Source organism: Macrosteles quadrilineatus, unplaced genomic scaffold (assembly GCF_028750875.1).
Source record: "Macrosteles quadrilineatus isolate MER2022 unplaced genomic scaffold, UCM_ALF_1.0 Scaffold_8__2_contigs__length_117827958, whole genome shotgun sequence".
NCBI classification, from domain to species: domain Eukaryota; kingdom Metazoa; phylum Arthropoda; class Insecta; order Hemiptera; family Cicadellidae; genus Macrosteles; species Macrosteles quadrilineatus.
The window spans coordinates 34,674,427-34,698,775 of NW_026542601.1; the positions used below are offsets into that span (position 1 = coordinate 34,674,427).

At 33.9% G+C, this 24,349-nt stretch overlaps 1 protein-coding gene across 2 annotated transcripts in view; it reads left to right on the top strand.

Moving 5' to 3' along the window:
- LOC128999488 (brain-specific angiogenesis inhibitor 1-associated protein 2-like) overlaps positions 1-24,349 on the top strand; it is a 220,993-nt gene that overhangs the window by 167,223 nt on the left and 29,421 nt on the right. For both annotated transcript variants that reach the window (XM_054426043.1, XM_054426044.1), the window contains exon 3: positions 22,096-22,171. In XM_054426043.1, coding sequence (XP_054282018.1) covers positions 22,096-22,171 — 76 coding nt within the window. The remainder of the gene's footprint in view (positions 1-22,095; positions 22,172-24,349) is intronic.

The following is a 24,349-nucleotide window of genomic DNA, read 5'->3' on the forward strand; positions in this document are numbered from 1 at the left end:
AGCAGCATCCTGAGCAGGGCTTTCAAGAATGCACGTAACAAAAGTAATTGCCGATCGTCTATTAGGTCTAATTTGGAGTGTCCAATCGAAATCGATCAACTTTTACTATATATTTTGTACCTTTACCACCTCGCGTATGGACATTCAAACAATAATATAAAATTCAAGTTTAAAAATTTTAAATTCCATCATATAATTTTCATTTTGTATTGCATTACGCAAATAGATCATTTAACGTCACCATTCCTATTCTCTTTTCTCAAATGAGCCTATATATTATTGTGTATATTCGTATATAAATTACTAGGCCTGTAAGTTAAAACATGTTATACGTCAGAGCGTTACAGTTGAACCTCGTTTGTACGAACCTCGATAAAACGAATTCCTCGATAAGACGAATTTTTTTTAATCCCCTTGACACTTTCATATAGGTCAATGCTAAAAACACCTCTATACAACGTAGTAATTAAGTTAAAAACCTCCATAAGACGAATTTGTTTGTGACATGGGCTAGGACTGATTAACCTCTATACAACGAATATTCTTAGCACAAAACCTCTACAAGACGAACGTGACCTCTATAAGACGAATTTATCATTATCTTAACCTCCATAGTACGTAGTTTTCAAAACAAACAGAAGCTTGTCTCAACATGAAACCCCCACCCATCCCTCCTCCTTCCTCAGTCATTGTTTGGAAAAACCTTGGAGCGAGGAGAAACCTCTATAAGAAGAATAACAGCAGCATTAAACCTCGATAAAACGACCCTCTTTATTAAGAATACCTCTATAGTACGAATTTTTCCCGTACCCCTTGAAATTCGTCTTATAGAGGTTCAACTGTATTAGACGTTTGTGTATAAATTTTGTAAACAAACCTCTTAATCATGTATGTAATTTGCACTATTTACTAACTTTGGTATTGCTGTTATTTCTGTCCCCATGTCATTTTAATTTATGACCATTTAAATCATCCAATAATTTTAAAAACCTTTAATGAATACCGACTATTATAAGACGAATATTTTCATACATATTTAGATTTTGAAGAGCGATTAAAAATTTAATTCTCCCTTTAAGGCCGTAATATGACGAATTTATGTCATAAAATATGTCAAAACCGACTGAATTTGATTTACTTAAACACCTTTTATGAGTATGATGATTTGTATACAATGTTTTATGACGTCACAAAATGACACAAACCGTGTGTCACTACAGATCCGTGTTATTGGTAAAGTTACGCAGCTCAAATCACTTCAGAGCAGTTCACAGTGTAACTGCCTCTGTGAAGTGTTATTGCTGTTGCACGTCTAGACTTATACTGCTCATGTGAAGATATTGAACAACTGTTTGCTTCTATTTCAACATAATTTATTTCTCTTGTTAGTCTATACAAAACACAACGTTTTAAGACTTTCTAACACTTTGTTAGGATAATAAACTCCGTTGGAATTAGTTTTGTTTTAGTTTCAGCCATTATGTCTCCTATAGTTTTCAACTTGTTTTTTAAGTAGGGCTACTGTATATGAGTTAATAGCAATAGAGTACTGAAACTTTGTTTAACAAAATCATTAGACCATTCGTTCTCTTTAATGAAGATCAAATAAACATAGTTCAGTGGATCTTAAATTCAAGAGAGGTATTGGTAAGAATCCCTTTTAAGTAGTAATGACGTTTTTATGAACAATAAACTTGAGTCAATTACTTAGCTATTGGTCTGCTAAATTGAATTGTACTTTGAAACTTGCACTCCCTACTTCAATTTTAACCTACCTAAATGTTTAAATTGTGAGAATTAAATTATCTGTAAATAAGTATTACTTTTGAAGTATAAAGAAGTATGGAATTGTGCTGTTCCCATAAGTAAACAATCTACGTTTGATCCAAGATTGAATTGTGAAAAACTGGACATTTAGCACACAGTTATCTAGAGTTGAGTTGACATACTTAAACCTATCGAGTTGTCTATAATAATATTTGTCATATATAAATAATGGACTTATTGTAAAGTATTTATTTTGATAAACACCAATACAACTTTTGTGGCTGTATTATTTGTAATTTCTTATTTTTTTCCCCCTTAGAACAAGGTTGTTGTTTGATTTTTAAGCGGACCATCATAGATCACTCACTGGCCACAACAAATAAACTCATTAAAACATTTTAAATCCCAACAGTTACAAGTTTATTTTATTACTTTATTAATTGTCCACCAAAATGTTTTGTTTGTATTAATATTAATACCCAAATTTATTATGGATTCCCAAAGCTTCCTGGTCTACCTATGAAGTGAAATTGCTTTCATTTTATTTGTAGCACATTTTCTATTGCTGACTATGGTGATATTGACTTAGCCAATGTACCATAGTCAATTTAATAAGTGGTAAAAATAATAAATAATAAAATCCTATATCACGATATGACCACAAATAATCTTTGTAGACCTACTAAGGTTTATATGTAGAAAGGTGAGAAGACAGTAATATTACAACATTTCTCAACAAATATCACACCACTTGCAAGATGGTAGGCAAACAGTCAAATGTACGGAGAAATGTTTTGAACTACGTAATGTCGTGTTTTCTCTTTACATAACAAAATTTTGGAATTATGAATTTTGAAAAGGGTATCCCTAGCAGGTGTTTGTGTTATGATAATCGGTCTCATTGTATAACCATTTCTATTCAAGTTTGAAACTTCGTTTGAAGAAAATCTACAACTTTTCCTTAGTGCAAATTTTGTTCTACTTTGAAGTCATTTTGGATAGAATTATATTTCTCCTTGTAAGTAGGAATAGGTGTTAATGACACATTAGAAATGCATTTTTAAATATATTTAACGTTTTCAAGTACAAAAAGAATGGACTTTGAAATGAGTAACCTAAATATAAAAAATATTCAGCGTTAATTATAACTCTGTTTTAATAATTTAAAAAATATATTTAAAACAGGCAAGAAAAATACAATAAAAACGAATTTGAGTTAAATCGCTTTTTACCATCTTCATTACATACAATAGTAAAATAAATTTTAATCTATACTATTATACAAAAATCTAATGGTGTCTGTCTGTACGTGTATTACTAATTGGTGCAAAAACTACTGAACCAACTGGGCTTATATTTTACAAAAATATAGTTACCATACCAAGGACCATTATAGGACTATTCACACTTCGACACTGACCGTGGGCTTTGCCCCTTTGGCTTTAAAAGTTCTGAGGTGAGGATTTAAAAGTAAATATTGATTGGTCTCCATGGCTGCGATGAGAACACTAACAATGTTTGTTTACATTTGCTTTGACATTTAAATGTAAACAAGAAGAACTGACAAACTGCAAATTTCACAATTTCAGACAGCTGATACAAAGAAATTAAATATAATATTTTCCATAACTATGAGGTAGGTTTATTTTAATCTAACCTTTTATCATGGATTATTTATTCTAAAACTATGTAAATGATTGTAGGAATAAAAAAAATATTCTAAAAGCATTGCTGCATCAACTCAGGCTCTACTTTTGATTTTTAAGGTGTCTTAAGTGTTATGAAAATAATGTTATTGATATATTTTCATGGAAACAATAAGAAAATTACAATGTATAGATGTTTTATATGAATTTGGAGTCTACTTTAAATAAATTTGAACTGCTTAACATGTGTTAGATTAACTTAACATAACTTCTACATCACATTGTTTTTTTTTTTTTTTTTTTTTTGTATATTTAGGTAAATTTAGTTATTGTGTTTTGCTAAACCTATGCTTAAATTAAACTAAAGAATATCATCGATAACTAAATTGTATATCGTTGATTTAAATACTCTTATTTTATCTTAACATAGATTTCAATTCACATTTACTTTATTTCATAAATTTATTATTTGTGTTTTGTCACATCACTGATTAAATTAAACCAAGGAAAATATAATAAAACTAAGCAGTACACAGTGTTCTTTTGTTTCTAAAATCAATAAAATATCTGTTACTGTACTATGTTTACTTAATGGTAAGTGTGAAAATGTAAAGGAAATAGACGATGGAACTGATTAAAAGAACTGGTATGATATTAAGTTGTTTGTTGATATTTTTGTAGAGTAGAATCAGAGATGCAATGAAGCACATACTGTATTTGCTATTAAATTTTTTTGTCCTTGGTCCTTGATGCTTTGATAATCATATTAGTTTTGTCTGCTGTCGTTAATGCTAAATTATTTGTTTAACATTTTTTATAGCACAGATATAGTCTTTTTAATATTTCAAAAGACTGTTGATAAGGCACAACAATATTTCTAAAGATTATAACAGCTGACTTAGTTTTGCTAATGATTTATTGTGAGTGAAGAAACTGAATATGGAAGGATTTGTGATTTAATATGAAGAAGAGTGAAATTTAAAAAATTTTCATTTAAATTTAAAAATTAGTATTTTTGCAACTTCAAAATTGAAATGTAAAATGTCAAAAATAAAGAAAAAAGATATGTAACTAAGGGAGATGAAGGTAAATCATGTATGTGAAAGTTTTATTCGAAGATTTGGTAAGTTTTTCTCATATCAGCCTATACAAGATTTAAAATTAATCAAACCCAAAATGGTGGTAAGTTATCCACTACTTACCAGATTTTAAAAGTCATAACTTAAACGTTTCTATTAAGGCCATAAAAGTTTCATTTTGTGTCTAAAAGCGTTGATGGATGTGTGACTATATTATATGCTACAGATGTAAAGATAAAAATGTTTCTATTTTGTGTACTCTTCCCGTTGCAAAGCAGGGGTACAACAGCTAGTAGTTAATAAAGAGACTTTCAGGAGTTTCGACAGGGTTCTAAAATTGACGGCATACAACTTTGAAACCATTTATAGCGAATTTCCCATAGGGAATAAGCTATTACCCTAGGTCTCATGGTAAGACCTGGACCCGGGACCGATTTATTTATTTATTTTTAGGTCCCCAGAGGCCAAAAACACCTTCCGTTCAAATTCATATCTGATAATGATTATAATATCATAAATGGAACTTCAACCTGGAGGCGAGTTAGCGTAGCGAACGAGCTAACCTGAAGGCAAGTGAGCGCAGCAAACGAGCTCTAACCTAAAAGTGAGCGTAGCGAACGAACTTCAACCAGGACGTGATTGAGCCATGCGAACGAGCTTATTTATGAAGTTAAACGGGGAAGAGCCCGCGGGTACAGCTAGTATGTAACTTATACATATATATATATATATTTATATATATATGTGTGTGTGTGTGTGTGTGTCCGTTAGCACGATAACTCGAATAAAAACTATCCGATTTTGGTGAAATTTGATATAAACGTGTAAACCTAAATTTATTCGAACGTGTTCGCAAACCACCATGATCGGACCATGGTAACGACGGGTTTTATGGGGGGTAAAATGGGTTTTCCCATTTTTGACCCTAAAAACATAAAATTTTGGAATTTCTTTCCCAACCATTTTGTAGAGCTTAAAAAAGTAATAATTTAGTATATTGAAGCATTGTTGTATGCCTAATGGTTACGGAGAAAATTCAAAAAAGTGCAAATTTAAAATTCCCATGTAATTCTTATGGAGAAAATGAAAACTGTTGTAGTTTACTTGTTTATGGATATATTTTGATAAAATTTGGCAATTTATTTATTTCTTCCTATCTATTGACGTTTGGTCAAAAAACACTGATTATCTTCCCCGTAACAGCAAACCTAAGCACTCGTTAAATCTAATGTTCTTTAAATTGGGAATAAATATGTCTTATTTATGGAAATATATTAGTAAATATGTAATAGGGCAGGTTGAAATTCGCTTACCCTGCAGGTTTGCTGCGGGGGGGGTTATTTTTTCAATTTCCCCCAGTTTTATATATAATCTTCTTAAGTTTAAAAACTAGCCTATAAAACTCATAAATTCAGTTTGTGTATGGAATTATTATTTTATCTTTTGCAAGTTGAGTGTGAAGCATTGGTTGACAGTGCAAGGCGATCATCATGTTTCCTTCAGCAGCACCACACACAAGTTTTGATACATAATAATGCTTCATAGATTATACTGCCTTCCTATCAGAGCACTCTGTTCTACCTCCCCGCGTGTTATTTTCCTGGGGACACCGAAACTGCCACGACGTTTTACGATCATGCTCCATACTGAAACTGCCACGGCAATTAGTTAGGATTATAAGCGTGTTTTTAGAGGGCTAGAAACACTGAAACTGCCATGGCGGATTCCCCAGATAGACGGGGAGAAACGGGAGACTTAAAATTCCCATTCCTGTCTTAACCTTTTAATTTCTTTCACAATAATACGTTCATTGGAAAAATTAGTGATTGATTTGCCCTTTTGTATTTATATTTTAGGAGTTATTTTTATGTTAATTTAAGTTTTTGGTGTTGCGACCGAGTCTCTTGAGAATATATTTACTTTAATGAAAGTGTTTTTTTTTTCAAAATATTAATAGTATAGGATGAAATCAATAAATTCGCCAAATATTATCAACATATTTATCACAATTGTGTTTTATTTATACTTCAGGACACGTATCCTGCTGTGCTATTATTTGCATTAGATTATGTTTCTTGTTGTGCAATTTTGACAATGCCTACCCACACCTTGGTATATTTATAAACTTAAAACTTCAAATCTAATGATAAAATATGTGTTTATCGAGTTCTTTAACGCCAGTAATTCACTATAACGGGGTAGGAGCATTCTTATCATACTTTACATTTCATTGCAATCTTAATCCCTTAGAACATATTATTTAATTATTTCTGACTTCATCGGTAGTTAAATGACTTTTTCTATTGGTACTTGATTTAAATAAGTACAAAGTTATTATAGCCTCTTTTAAGTAGCGACATGAAAAGCATTTAACTAAGTTATGAGCAAAGTAAAGTGTTGTGTTTCAAAATCGTCACTGTGATGAGTGAGGGATATTCTCATTCCCGTTTCTCCCTGCACGTTGCCAAACCAACCTTCCCTACCTGAGGAATCCGCCGTGGCAGTTTCAGTGTTTCTAGCCCTCTCAAAAACACCCTTATAATCCTCACTAATTGCCGTGGCAGTTTCGGTATGGATTATGATCATAAAACGTCGTGGCAGTTTCGGTACAGCCGTTTTCCTTCAAATCTTCCTTTTAAAGTTCTAAACACTACAAGTTTCCCAAGTGCATTCCCACATCACCAGTCCAGGGCCTTTCTCTTCTACTCCCTGGACTGAGTCTTTTCTTCTTCACTAAGTCCAGATCGGGATCCATCGCCTCAACCCCTCCTCGCTTATTGCTGGTGGTGGGGGATTCCGGGTGATGTACCACCAAGTCGTTACTGCGCCTACACCAAACATTAAGTTTTTTACGTTCAACATTGCAAATTGATCTGTTTCTGTTAAATGTTCAAAAGATAATGATTTTGTTTCTAGGAGACAGAAATAGTTGAATTTTTAATCTCCATGGAACCAAAACTAACTAATCTTGTGTTAAATGGTGGTTTGAATCCAGTAGTAGGTTACTGTACTGTATTTGGCTATAATTTTTACTGGATCTTTCAACTATAAACTATTTTATTTTTATTTTTCTTAATGGATTTTTAATCTGTAAAAATGTTCTCTTTTACATACCTTGCTTAGATTGTTGTGATTTGTTAGCGAAGTTCCCATATAGGGAATAAGCTATTAACGTAGTACTCATGGTAAGACCTGGACCTGGGAGCGATTTACTTTTTCGTTTTGAGGTCCATAGAGGCCAAAAACGCCATACGTTCAAATTTCATGTGTGTGTCCGTTAGCACGATAACTTAAGCAAAAATGATCCAATTTTGATGAAATTTATTATAGGCTAGACATATAAACCTACATTTTTTATTCTGGCGAGTTCGCAAACCAGCATGATCGGACTATGGGAATGGGGGTTTTGGGGGGTAAAAATTGGTTTTTCTTGACCCTAAAAACAAAATTTTACAATTTCTTTATTGACCATTTTGTAGAGCTACAAATTAGTTTAGTATATTGAAGTTTTTTTATACGCCTAATAGTTACGGAAAAAATTCTAAATGAAAAATTCCTATGTTAGGCCTACTCTTATAGAGAATAAATAAACTGTTGTAGTAAGTAAACAAAATCTTAAATACATTCTTTATTTTTAGCGTCAGCTATCATATTTTAAAACCCCATATCTACAGATCACCTAATTTGACATCTGTATTCTTAACAAACATAATACAAACGTCAAAGATTTAATTTATTCCAACAAGACACTTATTATATCACCTATATTTGAACCCCTTAAACGTTTCATCAATTTAAAAGAAGTTCCCACAGTTTGAAGTCATATTTTCTGATATTTTCATCCCCAATTATTCCACACAGCGCTGTTCTGCCCCAAGTGGACCTAAATCATGTCAGAACCCGCAACGTAAGCCGAACCCCCCAAGACATACAACTCTCCTAGGGGGGTGGGGGGACGAGACCGTCTTGAGAATTTTATTTGAGAATGATTTATATGTCTGCTGCTTTGTGAAAACCAAGCTCTGTCACTGGTCTTCTGCTGTTTCTTTCGTGCTGTATTTCCTATGGGTTTACACGTGGGCCTCTATTTCACATGTTTGGAATTTAAACCCTAAATGCTAAGTCAGTCCAGCATCTATGGGGGGTTGAGTATGAATTAAAGGGTAAATTTGAGTTGGCAAGGTTGTTGGTTTTTGATCCAAAATCTCTGGAATATTCCAAAAAGTTAAATAAAGTTTCAAAATTTTAACCACCTCAAAAGAAATTTAAGTTTCCCTTACATGTTATTCTTATGGGAAATAACATTGCAAACTACGAATTTTCGCATTCTAAGACCACTTTGGAGAATGCTAGAGACTTTAAATTGTGCAAGAATGTAGTACGTGACCTATAATTATTGGCAAACTTTAAGGAGACATTAAAAATTTTGTTAGAAGCCTACAATGGATTCAAGTTTGTTTGTATAAAAATATGGATGTGGAAAACTGTTTATTACACTGAAAGCCAAAGATATTCAATAAAACTATTTATGTACTATGCTTGAGTAACGGTTCAATTTGACGAAAATTATAGTACATCACACGTGCAAGTGTTTTTTCGACACTCGCTCATTTTCCGACCACCTATAAAAACACTGTAAATATTTTTGAATTATTATGTGTGCGAAAGAATTGGTATTTCACTGCAGCGCACTCTGTCGGCGATTCAATCAATGACTATCTACCGTTACAATATCGTAGGTCTCAAGGTGAGACCCGGGACCGATTTACTTGCTCGTTTTGATATCCCGATAAGTAAAAAACACCACCCATTCAAATTCATAATGTATGTATATATTTTTCTATAGTACTCACTAAAAAATGAGAGGGAGCTGAACAAATGGTAGAGCGCGATCTTCAGTCACCAATGACTCGGGTTCAAATACCGCTAACCACAAATTAATTTTACCTAAGTGATAATGTCTCGACTCCATATAGGGCTAGTCTGAAGTAATGTGGAATACAATTCCGTGTTAGAACCTAGACGAATAAAATATATATAAAATGTAAACCCCCTACCCGTAAACCTTAAACCATACTGCTTAGCATGTCTTCTTAGTTTAACGAGTACAGAAACATCAGCCCTAAGAGTAGAGTTTAAGCTGATTTCATCTCCTTGTTACATTAAGGAGGCCATTGCGACGCTAAAGACTACTCTAAGGAGGCTGTTAAGGCTTATTCTACCGGCTCAGCGTTTAAACAGCTTGTTTCAGCAAAGTTAGGCAATAATACGCGGTATTACACAGTTTACCTCTCTTTTCCCTAATTTCCCATTAAAATTCCCCGTTAGATTTTCCGGGTTTTAGCCAGATGTTTAAGTTGGAATACTGCGAGCATAATATCCATGTACGTTTGGAATTCTAATACATGCTCTGATAACTTTTTGATATGAATCGCTAAATTATATATTTTTCGTACAATATAAATTTTATTAATTGTTGTTAATTTTCACCAATTATGCCCAACTATTAATAATAACTAGAGGTCGTCTAGTGGTCGAAAACTCGACCAAAAATATGTAATATACAGACTTCTCTATTTTTACCCCACGCTGTAAATAAAACCATGTGATTGGAATTTCTACCATTTGTTTAGATTTTCGGTCTACATTTCTTCACTAGAATGGCAACCCGGCCATAAGGCCCTTGTTAATTTTTTAACATTTTACATTCATTTTTGTGCTTATTGTTAAGTCTATTTTAACTTATAAAGGGATTCTGCACATCTATAGGAAAATATCTTTCTGGCAGTATACGTAGATTTTCCCTACGATGCACACGAGCTGAGAAAAAAGGTTTTAAAGAAACATGTTACCATCTTTTTAATATAAAGATTGAACATTTTAAAATATTGCATTTATTTTTCAATACTTTTATTATTATTCATTATAATGCTGGAATTTAGGACAAAAAAAATAAAAAAAAATTGCATAATCTATAAGTTTAAAACATTATTTTGAATAGTAAGCCTATACACTATTATTATAAGTCATGTATAGAGGCTTATGTCCTGGTAAATCAGGATGAGGTGTAAATAAAAACATTATGCCGTACATATTATTAGGTTGTAATGTTTTATATGTATTGTTGATTTAATAGGCGTAAAATCTATCTAACTATATTGTCAGTTTTCTCTGTATAATATTTTGTTTCAGAATTCTAAACTTGTTATACAAAATTATTTTAATAATAGTTCAAACTGCCATGTATTTTTGTCCAATGTTGTTTGTATGGATCGTCAACATTTCTGGCAATCTACATGAATGTTATATATTTTTATTTGGTAAATCCACAAATTGCATTGTTATGACAACAAAAATGAAAGGTAAAAGTGTTTTCTGCTTATTCTGTAACCAACCTAAAAACATTTCTTAGACTGATTTATAAGAATAAATTCATCATAAGAAGGAGGTTTAAGCATAATATTATGAGATACGAGAATGTAGTCTTACAATACTACTGCCATAAATACTAAGTCCCTCTTTTCACCTATTTAGCTAAAAGATCCACATACGTACATACGTGTATAACAAATTTAAACCAAAAATAAAAACAATCCTTGGATATTAAATTTGATAGAACCACCTAATTATACCGCAATATAAATACAGACAGTAATAAGAAATTTTAGAATAGTAAAAGTAGAAATCAAAATACGTAGTTGAATTCTTCAAAACGCTTGACTGCTCCAAAGACAATACAGAATTAAGAGCAGATGACGGCGTAAGATAAATATTAGATCACCTCCAACCCCCCCCCCCTACCAATACAGCCGACAAATCTGATAAAGTATTCGTTCCATGTTTCTCCCCTTTTTCACGCACACTGCATTTTCCTTGTGGTACAATATTGGCCAAACTCCTTCATACAAGTATATTTTCAAAAGTCTTGATCCTCAATTACATCAATTTACTCATTAGTTGTTGGGATTTGTTTTATTGCAGTTCGGAAAATAGTGTTTTGCACGTGAATATGTTCAGATTTTGCTAACCAAGAACACTGTATTTTTTTGAACATGTTTTTCACTAGATTCTAGTCTAAAACTATCCTTTATACATATTTTTTTAATCTTGATCTCCCATTACATAAATTTCTACCCTCATTCCTCCTATTTAGATTAATTTATTGTTGAAATTCTTGAGTTTTACAGTGGAATATGTTTGAATTGTGTAGACCTTAAGGAAATGGTCTTATATTAGGTTATGTGCTAATAAAGACATCAATCATGTTTTACCGGTATTGTAATAGTTTTTTTTTCTTGTAAATCGTGATTATGAGTGGGTATGAGTGGGTGATTATCGTGATTATGGGGGGGTTATGAGTGGGGTTGTGAGTGGGTAATTGACTGCTTTAGATTATTACAAGGCCTATATTCCGGGTTCAGTTGCACAGGTACCTAAAGCCTAAAGCGTATCTCCATATTACAGTAAAGTACATGTACCTAAAACCTAAGGCAAATATTCTGAATACAGTAAAGTACAGATACCAAAAGCCTAAGGCCTATCTTCCGAGTTCAGTGGCACAGCTAAAGGTTGTCTCAACGCAACCACTGTGTTACGAATCATGTCGTCTCACGGAACTTGCACGATTTCAGTGCTTGCGTCGATAGGATAACCGAAGATCGGATAATCAAGACCACAGCATCTCTGTCTATGGGAACCAGGACTCCAACCAAGACTTTGACCGCTCCGGTGGAGAAATCCCCATCATCCAAAGGGCATTCAAGGGCAGCCGAGGTCGAAGGTCGTTATAACCAGTTCCAAGCGACCTTCTGTGATTGCGACCTCTCTGGGTCTCGCAAGCAAGGTGCGCAATTCGTGCAATCAGTGGATGATCAAACATTGATTGCGCGCTTGTGAAGATCCGAAACCAAACGCATCTCAGCTGGAATAGCGGTGATGTCGATCAAATAAAAGCTAGTTTCTAGCCTACAACTTTTCTTCTATGAGTTGGAATGTCTACATGTGGTGCTGTCTTTGAAACACAATAAATAGCGATATTACTAATGTCAACATTTATCAAATTTATTTTTAATCCGCATTGAACAAATATAAGTATTTAAAAATACATTACATCGCTAAACATTGTCGTGGAATAGCTTATAATGAAAGGAGTTCTTGAATAAATAGAATTCTCTTTCTGCTTGTGAATCTTAATATTGTTTTGTTTTCTTTATGGATGAAGGCTTTAGAACGCAAGTCCTGCACTATAATCACTAGACTAACCAATACATATTTTACCTCTACAACCATTGTCCAAACAGATATAAACTAGTTAGTGAAGACAGGAACTAATAAACAATCAATAACAACATGATGTTTAAGATACCCATATCTAAGTAATATCTTTGACAATCCAATATCTTCAATAGTATCCAATCTTCAGTGTCCAATAGTCAATGTTAATATTTTGAAGTCTAGCCTTCGTAGTACAAAAATACGTAGGTACCTTAAAAATTACTATTTAATCAAAAGTGCCGTTAAATACAATACCTACCCGTAGTGGGCAGTTAAGGATGACAAGCCTGAAGTAACTACAATTATTTTCACAAAGTCATTAATTTCCGAGCTATGAGAAACTCTAATTGCTCTCTTATTCGTATAAGTGCTCCTTTTCTCAATTGGTATTTGGTTCCAACAGTTGAAAACACTTCACAGTATCTCTTCAATTTCCCGTCAAAGGTCTTCTGTTACCAAGCAACAATCCTGCCCCGTGGAGCGTAAAGAACTCAACTGATGTATTTTAAACGAGCCAGTCCTTTCCAATTGAAAAGTGCTGAGTAGCTTAGTGACTGTCTCCAGACGAGTCAGCTGTTGAGGTAATCAGCTGTTAAATGGTTGTCAGCTGATAGCCCACGTCCACCTGTTGTGGCGAACCTAACCTCAACTCGTGCGTGACTTTGGCGGGAACTTCCTGTAGAGATTTTGGCGCGGTGTTTCCTGGATTAAAGGATTTATGGATACGTAATAACTTTTTTAATTGGGTGCTACTTAGGAGGTACATAATGTATGTGATGAATACATATTATGACATTATATCTCCACGAACTATACTCTTAAATAAATTCCAAAATTACAACTCCACGATTAGCTAGCTATTGATGAATTGATGAATAAATAAACATTATTGTTGTAGCTTGTGCACCAATTTACTTCGCAGACACTGATCAATACGTGCATTCATTTGCTCGTAGTCTTGATTTGTGCTTTATGTGAAATATACTGCATAGGTACATAGACTGTTTTGTTTACGCTTGTGGACAAAACTATTGTAATTAAAATTAGGTTTGTCAATTTCGTAAATGTAAGGTTGAAGTAGGAATCGGTATTGGGTGATAAACACCTTTTTCCCAAACACCCTGTACTTTTCATTTTAAAATGTTATATTTTCATAGTTATTACTTTTAACTATGGTTATTCATTTAATTTACAGGCTTTCAACTCATAGTAATAAACAAATAAACAAAATATTCTAAATATCAACACAAGGTCACAAAGAGGTTTCACAAAAGAGAAATTTATGTGACTATCATTCAAGTAAGCTGTAATAAGTGACTTAAACTAATTGTGGAAGAAAATACATGATTTACTGATAGGACATTCTTATTAAAATGCTTCTTCGTAACTTGTGTCAATGTTTAAGATATTTTAAAGATTATTTTTAAGATATTTTAATGACCAATTTAAAACTAAATGCACACTGTTAACGTAAAAAGAAAAGTTTTTATTGTAAAAGTCACATAAAAAGTAGTGTTTAAACGGTTTTCACTAAAAAAAACTTAAGGAAAGTTCAACATATTTATCCCTATGGATGATTAAACTAGGATACGCTTATTGGTGAGTGTAAAAAGACAAAAACACAGATTGCATTTTACCGATTTTTTTTGTTTCCCAAAATATTTCAACCCACGTGAAGGGTGAACAAAAGACTCGTTGGAATTCAAAAACTAAACGCCCGGGCCATACCTGCTCTTGGGGCAGTAAATTACAAAAACGAGCGTCCCTATAATTTCGAAACAGTCTTTAACTCCCAGGCAATAAAGAAACAGGACAATAAACAATAGGGCGTGACGAAGAGTGTATAAACAACCGATAACGTCATCGGATGATGTGGGTCGAAGGCTTTGGCGCAATCGGTAAATCGATATACAGCAATACTAGTTTCTTAACACAAGTTATCGGATGAGAAAATCGAAAGTAGATGCGCAATCGGCAAGTAAATATAATGTATGAATATCAGTAGTTGTATTTTTAATGCGAATTTTTAAAGAGCTATCGATGACTTACGTTGTATCAGTTTTATCATTTGATATTTTTTGTTTATATTATCTAACGATTCTTTAAATTTACCGATTGCGTTTAAGATTCTGACCATTATAATCCAGTGACTTAAGTTGAGAAACCACCCAACTTGGATGACTATTAATTTCACCACAGTTTTCAACCCCCATCAATTGGTAGCTGTTATTTTACCGGATTAATTAGAATATTTTCTATTCATTCTATAGGTGAATCTTAAACTACTTATAAACTCACTAATATTTATTTATAGTTTTGCTGCTCATATAAACTATATTTTTTTCACAAAATAATCCTAACGAAATCTGTCAATTTGATGAAAACATGCACTTGTATAACTGTACATCGGTACCTGCTGATAAAGTAGTATTAACGGTTTGAAATTTTTCCATAGCGATTTGTTCTTAACAATTACGTTCTATATGTTTTCACAAAATATCCATTCGGTTTTAAAATCGAATCACGACTACTCGGTTGAGTAACCGACATCCCACGACCTTTTCTAGGTTAGGTCAAGGAAAACTTGTGTTTCCTTGCAGCAACCACAGAACATCACATTTAATCATATATCGTGGTAATTACTGAAACTGTGACGATAAAGAAACCGCGTTGGATTTATATTGGGAAATGGCATAAGGTGGTGGTAGCCTAATTGGTACTGGAAAATCTTTGATGGTTCGAAACTGGACCCAGCTGTCCTTGATCATCTGTTATAGACTGCGATTATTGGCTTTTAAATGCTTTTAATATGGACCTGGCTACAAACAGCTGATCTAGGTCGAGTTAAAGCTGTTTAAGTCACAGTTCTGTGTATAGTCAATGGTTCATATCACTTCTTTCTATCATCGAGTTTAAGTGTGCTAAACTTTTCATCTTACCATTAAATCGTATCCTATTATTATAAGTTTTTCATATTGGTGGATTGCGCTAATGTTGACTAAATGTTTGATCTTATTTTAGATTAAATTATACAATTTGTGTGAATTTTTGTATAATTTTTTTTGAAATATTTTTAGAAGATATTACAAATATTTTTATCAGCTCAAATAGTTTTAAATACGGTTTATTAGAATTGTTGAAACAAACTGTTATAAACTTATCAACAGTAATTAAGAAGCTAGACAGTAAAATTACGTTTTATAATGAACAAACGAAATATTTTTTACGTTTCCACCCTTTCGCAGCTTGTAAATTCAGAACTATTAGAAGTTTCTCAAAAGTCGCAGAGTACTCCACATCAAGGACGAATATTGACCAAAAAGTAGTTTATATGAGTTAAAAATTACAGGTTTTGTAAGATTAGAGCATCAGATGAATTTCTCCTGGAAACTAATTCCAAACCTTGAAAATCGGAATTGGTTTCGGCTCTGGGATCGAAATTATAATCGAGTATGATTTGCTCGAACCGATCGTCGATGGTGTGACCTTCTTTCACTTTTTGGTAAAAACTGTTTCATGTTTGTATAATTTTAAACGCTGTTCAAACTTTCATATTTTAAAATTGCTAATTTTGTTATATGTATAATTTATTTATATTTGTCGTGGGTTTATTAAGTCAACAACCTTTAAAAAAACTCCACTCGTTAAAATTTGAATATCTGTATAAAGTAACAAAACCAAACAAGTTGTAAATCCAAATGAGTTAATAGCATGCACCTCAATTTAATCACGAGAATTCCCCATTGTGGGGTCATTCGACTACCCTAGATTTCATAATAACACTTAAGGTTTTCATTTCATCTGTGGCAAACAATTAGGGCGCTCAGTCGTAAAACACCAGTTTTTACGACACTTTCCTAGTGGTTGCAATCTACAGTTTTCCCGCCGTTTTTACGGATCACCCGCCTTTTCCATGTCACGTCGCGGACAGTAACTGAGGCGAGAAGCAAAGCAGACCGCTTTCTATTCCTGATTAAGCAATCTGTAGTTATGCGCGCGACAGGTGAACCGGAGAGAGGTGATGTATGGAGCTAAGGTGAAGTCATGGCAGAGTTATGGTGGTCGGTTCCATATTGAGTGATAGAACCCGGTTTTGGCCAGTGAACATAGTTTCTGTTAGCATATACAACGAAGATTGCTCAGTGGTAGTGTCGTGGCATACCTTGCCAGAGGTTGTTGGCTCAAAACTGGCCACATGTACTATTTCAACCACCACCATTGCTATTTTTTTTGCACCATTGCAACCACCACTGGTTTACGCTTTGTTTATGTTTTATTTACGCCATTTTTATTTTCAAGTTTTGAAGGAACAGTCCACACCCCCACACCCTGGTCTTTTACTATGTAACTCAAAACTGTCTGATAGCAGCATATCATTAATTAATCGATAGCTCAATGACGAAAATGGCATTTAGATCCATAATCGACTCTGCTTGGATTTGAACCAGTCACTTATAGGTTTGCAGTCAAGCTATATAACACCTCGTGTACCCAGACAATAATAAATTGAACACTTTTATGTGATTGCACCACTTTTTTTATAAAATCACCAATTCAGTAGCCTATAACGATGGGAAGTTGAGGTTGTAGAATATAAATGAAGAATATAAATGAAGTTTGTTTCGTCAAAAACAAACATTTGACAAAAATGGTATATCTTGGAAATTAACAGACCACTTTTTGAAAGTTGTGATCAGTGTACACTAAAACTTATCAACATAAACATAGAGTTCAGTCACATCAGTCCGTTACTAAACGTGTCACCAGTAACGTTACATAAATTAATATAGGAGAAATTTTTAAATTTAAACTTAATTATTTGACCGCCTGACTATTATTACTCAGCATGAACACTATCTTCACTTAAATTATTGATAAAAATATTACTTTGGACAGTTTAACAATCCTACTTAATCGAGATTGTTCATCCTTTCCCAATTTTACGAACAATTTCTCTTCTCCGAAACTTTAACGAATCGTCCACGCTGGATTAGCACAAAGAGCAACAGGAACAAAAGCGGCCCAGGAATACAGCCCTGAGGAACGCCATTGCGAACAAATAGCCACCTTATTAGCATCTCAACTGCTTAACTAAGTCCTGTCGCTTCCTTCCTCGCGAAGAAAGTTCCGTCCTTTTTGTTCGTTCATTTGGAAATTGAGAAGCAATGGGACTAGCTTAAGTTAAGTGGATTTGACTGAATTTGTATTACTACCAAGTACTCCTAAGTTTAATATTTTGTTAACTTAAGTAAGTGTGAACAGCAATTTGTCTTAAGGAAGACGAGATTAGGAAACGGAATTTTGATCAGTGAAAACAATGCTTTTGGAAATCCATATAAACTCAAAAATGTTCTGATGCCAATCGTAATAAATTTAAAATAATTCTGAACACAAAAAAGCATAATCTTTTTAAATTTGCCAAGGACTTGGGTAGTCCACTTGGATCAAAACGTTTGGACTGTTCAAATACGTTTAAAATAAGTTAAGCCCTGGCCAAAAGTATCAGAATAAATTCAATATATTATGTATTTTATAGTTAGACATAAATTTTTATAGCTTTATTACATAGTAAAAAAATCATTTAAGGGAATAAACTAAAGTAGGTTATTTATTTAAAAGTAAATAACGTCAAACAATTCAATATCATTGAAAATCGTAATAGTTTGTTATACGTTGTTTGTAAAATTAACGCTGTCACAACACTGAAGACCGACTGTATGAAATTCTTATTTCCTATCAATCCAGGCTTGTAACTCAATACAGATGTTCCACCTTGAATTCAGTGACTGACGTCTATTGAACTATAACAGTTGTGATCTAATCTTGATCCAATGAAATGCATATGTCAATGGTAAAACTATAAGAATAAATATGCAGTTTCTTTCTAATAAATAGTATGTAATATGTTTTACTATTTACGAGTACTATTACTCGTACTGTATTGTAAGTAAAGTACTCGTACTTTATGAACGTATTTGCGGGAGTTCTAGTGGTTAGAGCCCATACTCTCGTCTTGAAGGCTAGGGGCTCAATTTCTGCCAAACACCATTTATTTCGTTTATGTACAATTAAGTATACTATACTTCTTACGCTATACCAATGATAAAATTCAAAAGTTCATTCAGTTGCATTGTAGCTTGTCCCGAAGATGAATTTCTGCAAAACATCGAACGCGTTGGTCCCGCCAACGCCATTTTGCAGTTTCAGTTGGGGAAAATTTTCGCTTTTTCGCTTGCTTAGATATCTCCCTGAGTACATAGAAAATACAGTTCCTTGGCAGTGGAAGCTCGCATTTTAGTGTATACTATAATACGTATACTTTTAGAATTCAAAGGTAATGTTAACCTCTACTTCAGAACACAACCAACGACCACAATACCAATAGATGGAGCACGCCTATCCAAATCCAGCTAACGTCCAAATCAGGTCGGACATCTTGGGTTAGAAAAGCTAAAACATTGTTGGTAATGGTAAAAAACCCAATTCATTTCGCTTGCAAATAAATTGGCATTCACCCTAGTTAGAATAAATTTAAAATATAGACGCTTTTTATGAGTGAAATCAAAAGTCTTGGACACTGATTCTTCCTAAAAGCTCTAGGTCTATCTACTGGTCCTATGTGATCACTGTTCAGGACGGATGTAGTCTGTGAGAACTAGACGTTGTCAAATACCAAATGTTTAGCTTTAATCAACTGCGGTTTTGTGGATGCTACTTTCAGATCGTGATCATAAGATCTCGGCTCGCCACTTGCCCCAGTTGCTGCCCTTTCTCTGGCTCTTTCACGTTCACGTTTCCTCGTCATTTCTCTCCTCATTTTCTTCCCTTTCTCCGTCTTGTGGTTTACTGTCCCTTTTATCTTTCATTTATAATTCTCTCTGTTGGTTTTCCACGTTCTACAATCCTCCCACCTCCACGTTTTTGTTGGTGTTTCGTGTGTTCTGTTTTTCTTCATGTGTGTTTTTATCCCATTTTCCTACGTTCACCCTGTTTTTACTAAGTGTCATATTTCTCAACATTTTACCATTTCCCTTCTGGTTATTCTGTTATTCTAATGAAAAACCTTATCAAGGTGACATTTTTCGTTCTATCTTTGACAATCGAGGTTAGATACTTTTTATTAATTCCCATATTAAAGTTGTAGACAGTTTAACACACTCATTCCCGCTGTCTGAATACTCTACATGCAGAGAAGTGTGACGGCCGGTACTAAACCTGTTAAGGGTGTAAATGTTCATAGTGGATTGAACCACAGACAAAGACTACAGTACTACCGTATATTACCGATTAGCCAATTTTTGTCGTATGCATCGACTTTTTAACCAAGCCAACTAAAACGACGACGTACTTTAGCATACATTTTGTCACACACTCTGGCATAAATTACGAAAGTATCGAAAATAGAGGTAGAAATAGAACTTTACCACACTAATTTACCCTTGCTCTATTTGAAATTTTAATAAGCTACAGCTAGTTCATATAGATGTCTGTTGTAGATGTATGTTGTCTGTCCCAGTTTCCTATATTAGATACGTTTTTTTTAATTTTCCTAAATTAAAGGTCTGTCGTTTTAAGGCTCTTGTAGCAGAAAAACCTATGTACAAATTTAATTTGTTCCAAAAAGTTAAAATTTTTACAACTTTGCAAACTACTAACACCTTACCAATCGATCCCACAAAGCATTTTAACTCAAGTAACACCACCCTTCTGATAAATGGCTGGCTTCAGACCAGAAATTTCACAAAAGGTTCGACAATTCACCTGGACAATTGAAGGGAATAAGAAGATTCGATTAGAACATTTTGACAACATGATGGCCAATGGGGAGGGGAGATTGGATTTTGCCTCCCCCTACAAACTACCCCTGTTACAATCCGGGTCTGACCCAGGGTTAAGTGGGGATTAAGGTGGGACGTGTGGTTTAGCTACGCTTTGTAATGCGGTTCTATTTGTCCATGTGGCATAATGTATGCATACTTATTTGTGTAAAAGTAAAACAGTATTTATTCGAATTACAAAAAAGTAGTAGGTTTGTGATATCGGACACATTACTTTTTGAGTTGGTTTAGTGATTACAGAACGGGGTTGTTTTCCTGGGGCTCAGCCATATAATCAAGTAATCAATAAAATATAATCAGCCATAAATAGAAATTCGCTTGGTCTGAAGTTTTGCTGCAGCGGGGGTATTTTTCTAAACTCGCTACAACTCTAACATAAATCAAATGTCTACTTAACGGTAGTTTGTACACTTTACAGTCAAATATTGCATCAAACTGGTGCCAGACAACTTGAATCTTGTCTATTCAAATTTTGTTGTTTCCAACAGTTTTTAATGTTATTTGTAGAAATGCGAATCCCTTAAATTTACTTTATTTTTCCGAGCCTTACAAGTACACTCGCGTTTTGAAAATATGTGAAGAATAATTTTAACACACATCTTCTCACCTTTACAGTCACACCTACCATAAACACCAAGACAAAACCAACCTTTGTATTATTCATTGCGACAAACATTCCAAAGTTCGCCCAGTGATATTTTCACCTACTTGGTGCATGTTTCGCAACTTGACAGCACAGTAGACCCACAGCTATACCCACTTAACGGATGTCTCAAGTATTGTATGGAAATAAGAATGGGCTGTAAAACTTGCACAAGGTTTAGCGATTTATTACACCGGTATGTACATTGTAGTTGTATAGGCGGGAATGTCTTCTTCCATGTGACATATTTTACATGTCTAACTTTAGGCCGACTTTTTATTTCAAGAGCAGATGTTATCTTTTGGTTTTAGGTATTAGATATTTGTGGGATTTGCAATATGAGGACTTGTTAAAAATTATATTAAATACTTGGTTTTTAGTAGTCATTTAAGTTGCACAAGTAACTAGTTACGGCCCAGAATTATGGCCATCCTTAGACTGCACAAGAACATATTTGTCGAATCCCCACCTGAAAACAATAATTTAAAAAGACCTAAAGAGTGTAATGGTGATCATTTTTTTTACTTTCTCCTTCTATACATAGTACAATGTAGAAAGTATTGTTCTCGTAAAAGTCTTCGAGTTTGAGTTTAGGGTCGATATATTTTAAGTATGTGTCAAGGTGATGATACTGTCTATTTTTTAAGTGACGATTTGAAGACTCCACAAATTACATCTGTGTTAGTTTTATTTGATAATACTACATACCACACCGATACTCATATTCATCAATTTCAAACATTTAATGGTGTTACTGAAAACTAAATTCTATTTTAAGTTGTTTATAACCTATCTATACATTTTAATTGTTCAATTTTATGATTCTAACGAATGTTTTTCTTTTCCAGAATATCCTGGATAAATTCAATCCAGGAGCCCGGCAGATGATAAATGCAGGAAAGGCTTACCTGAAAGCTTTACATGGTGAGTAAAAAACTATATTTTGCCCTTATAAACGCCCTCCTAATTGGCATGATATTATGTTTCCTCTTGGAAATAAATTAATAACTGTTAATAAGTTAGTAAGAGTAAAATATAAAACTTATTTCTTTCAGGATTTTATGTAGATAAAATAGTTATATGAAAAGATATAAAAATGTCCATGTCTAAATTAAGTCAGCTGTTTAATTTAATCAGCTGTTTGAATGATTAAAACAATAATAAACATAATATAACAGGCAAACTTTGACATTCTAGATCGTGTTTAAAATTCCCATGGACACCAATTAATATTTACTTCATAAAGACCCACCTCGCAACTTTAAAGACCTGGAGTAAAAGTCCACAATAATAAATTCACATTGTTTGAACGAGAATAATGTAATTTCAGTTGATTTGGCGTTACTTCATAAAAAGATTAGACTCTATCTATTATCTTTGTTGCCATAGTCTATTTTGTTGGTCTTATTTTAATCGTTGTTGTTATTGCCTGTTGTAAAGTTACCGCCATTACTGCTTGTTACTTGTTACCATTATTACTAGGCATAGTCTTCTTGTTGTTATTTATTGTAGTTTTTAGGTCTCACTCATGTACCGGGTGTACACAAAAGAAGTAAACAACTTTGTACGTTAATATAACAAAAACTACGTGTTCGACATCGCTGTGGTTGGTATCAATGTGTTGGAAAACACCTCAAGTTTTGTTCCACACAGCTGACTGTTGTCAACAATGCCAACAATGTGGCAAAAGTAGTCGTTTAGTGATTTCGTTGAAAATGGTCAATACTCTTACAGAAAAGTCGTTTTGTGTCCTGGAGTTTGAAAGAACTCGATCTGCTACCACTGTTCAGCGTCGTTTTCGGACACGATATCATAGATACCCTCCAAATAGGAAATCAATCTACGATTGGCATCGGAAATTCAAGGCCACGGGTTGCATAAGAAAAGGAAAGAGCTCTGGAAGACCAGCGACGTCTGATGCTCAGGTTGAGTTAGTCCGTGCAACTGTTGTACACACTCCGAGGAAATCAACGCGGAAGATGAGTATGGAGCTTCAAATGCCGCATTCCACGATTTGGAAGGTTTTGAGAAAACGTCTGAAGATGTTTCCGTACAAACTGCAGTTGTTGCAAAGTCTGAACGATGGCGACAAAGTGAAACGCTTTGAGTTTTGTAGTGATCTGCAGGAACTGCAGGAAGAAGATGGTTTCTATGAAAGACTCATTTTTGGCGACGAATCAACGTTCCACATAAGTGGTAAAGTAAACAGACACAATGTAAGAATTTGGGGGACCGAAAATCCTCGAGAGTCTGTTGAACATGAGAGAGACTCACCTAAGCTGAACGTATTTTGTGCTGTATCAAAGAAGAAGGTGTATGGTCCATTTTTCTTTCAAGAAGCAACCGTCAGAGGAAATGCTTACTTAGACATGCTGAGTGAATGGTTGATGCCTCAACTCGAGGAAGACAGTGAAGACTTTGTTTGGGTGCAAGATGGTGCACCGCCACACTGGCTGCACGATGTAAGAGACTACCTTGACGAGAGTCTACCGCAGCGCTGGATTGGCCGTGCTGCTGACGACAACTTACACCTCTTACGTTGGCCTCCACGAAGCCCGGACTTAACCCCGTGTGATTTTTTTTTGTGGGGTTATGTGAAAGACAGAGTTTTTGTTCCTCCTTTGCCGTTGACTCTTTTGGAGCTCAGGAATCGCATTACTGCTGCAGTACAAAGTGTTAATGAAGCCACTCTTCAAAAGGTTTGGTCAGAATTTGATTTTAGAATAGATGTCTGCAAAGCAAGCCGAGGTTCACATATTGAGCACTTATAGTATATAGGAAAAAACTTGAGGTTTTTCTCTTTCTAATGGTGTATGTTAGTCTTTATAAGTTAGTAAAACTTCGCTATAATTTTAAAACAAAGTTGTTTACTTCTTTTGTGTACACCCGGTATTTATTGCCAGCTTCCTTATTCATTATTATTGCACGATTTTTGTAACCACTGTTATTAACTTATTATTTGCTACTTATGTATAGTTCATAGTTTGACAAAATTGTATTAATGGAGAAACCGTTGGAATAAATAAATAAATAAATAAAGACTGCTTTATACTCTTTAATCGTTTATAGAGTTTACCAACGACCGTTTATAAAGTAGCCGTT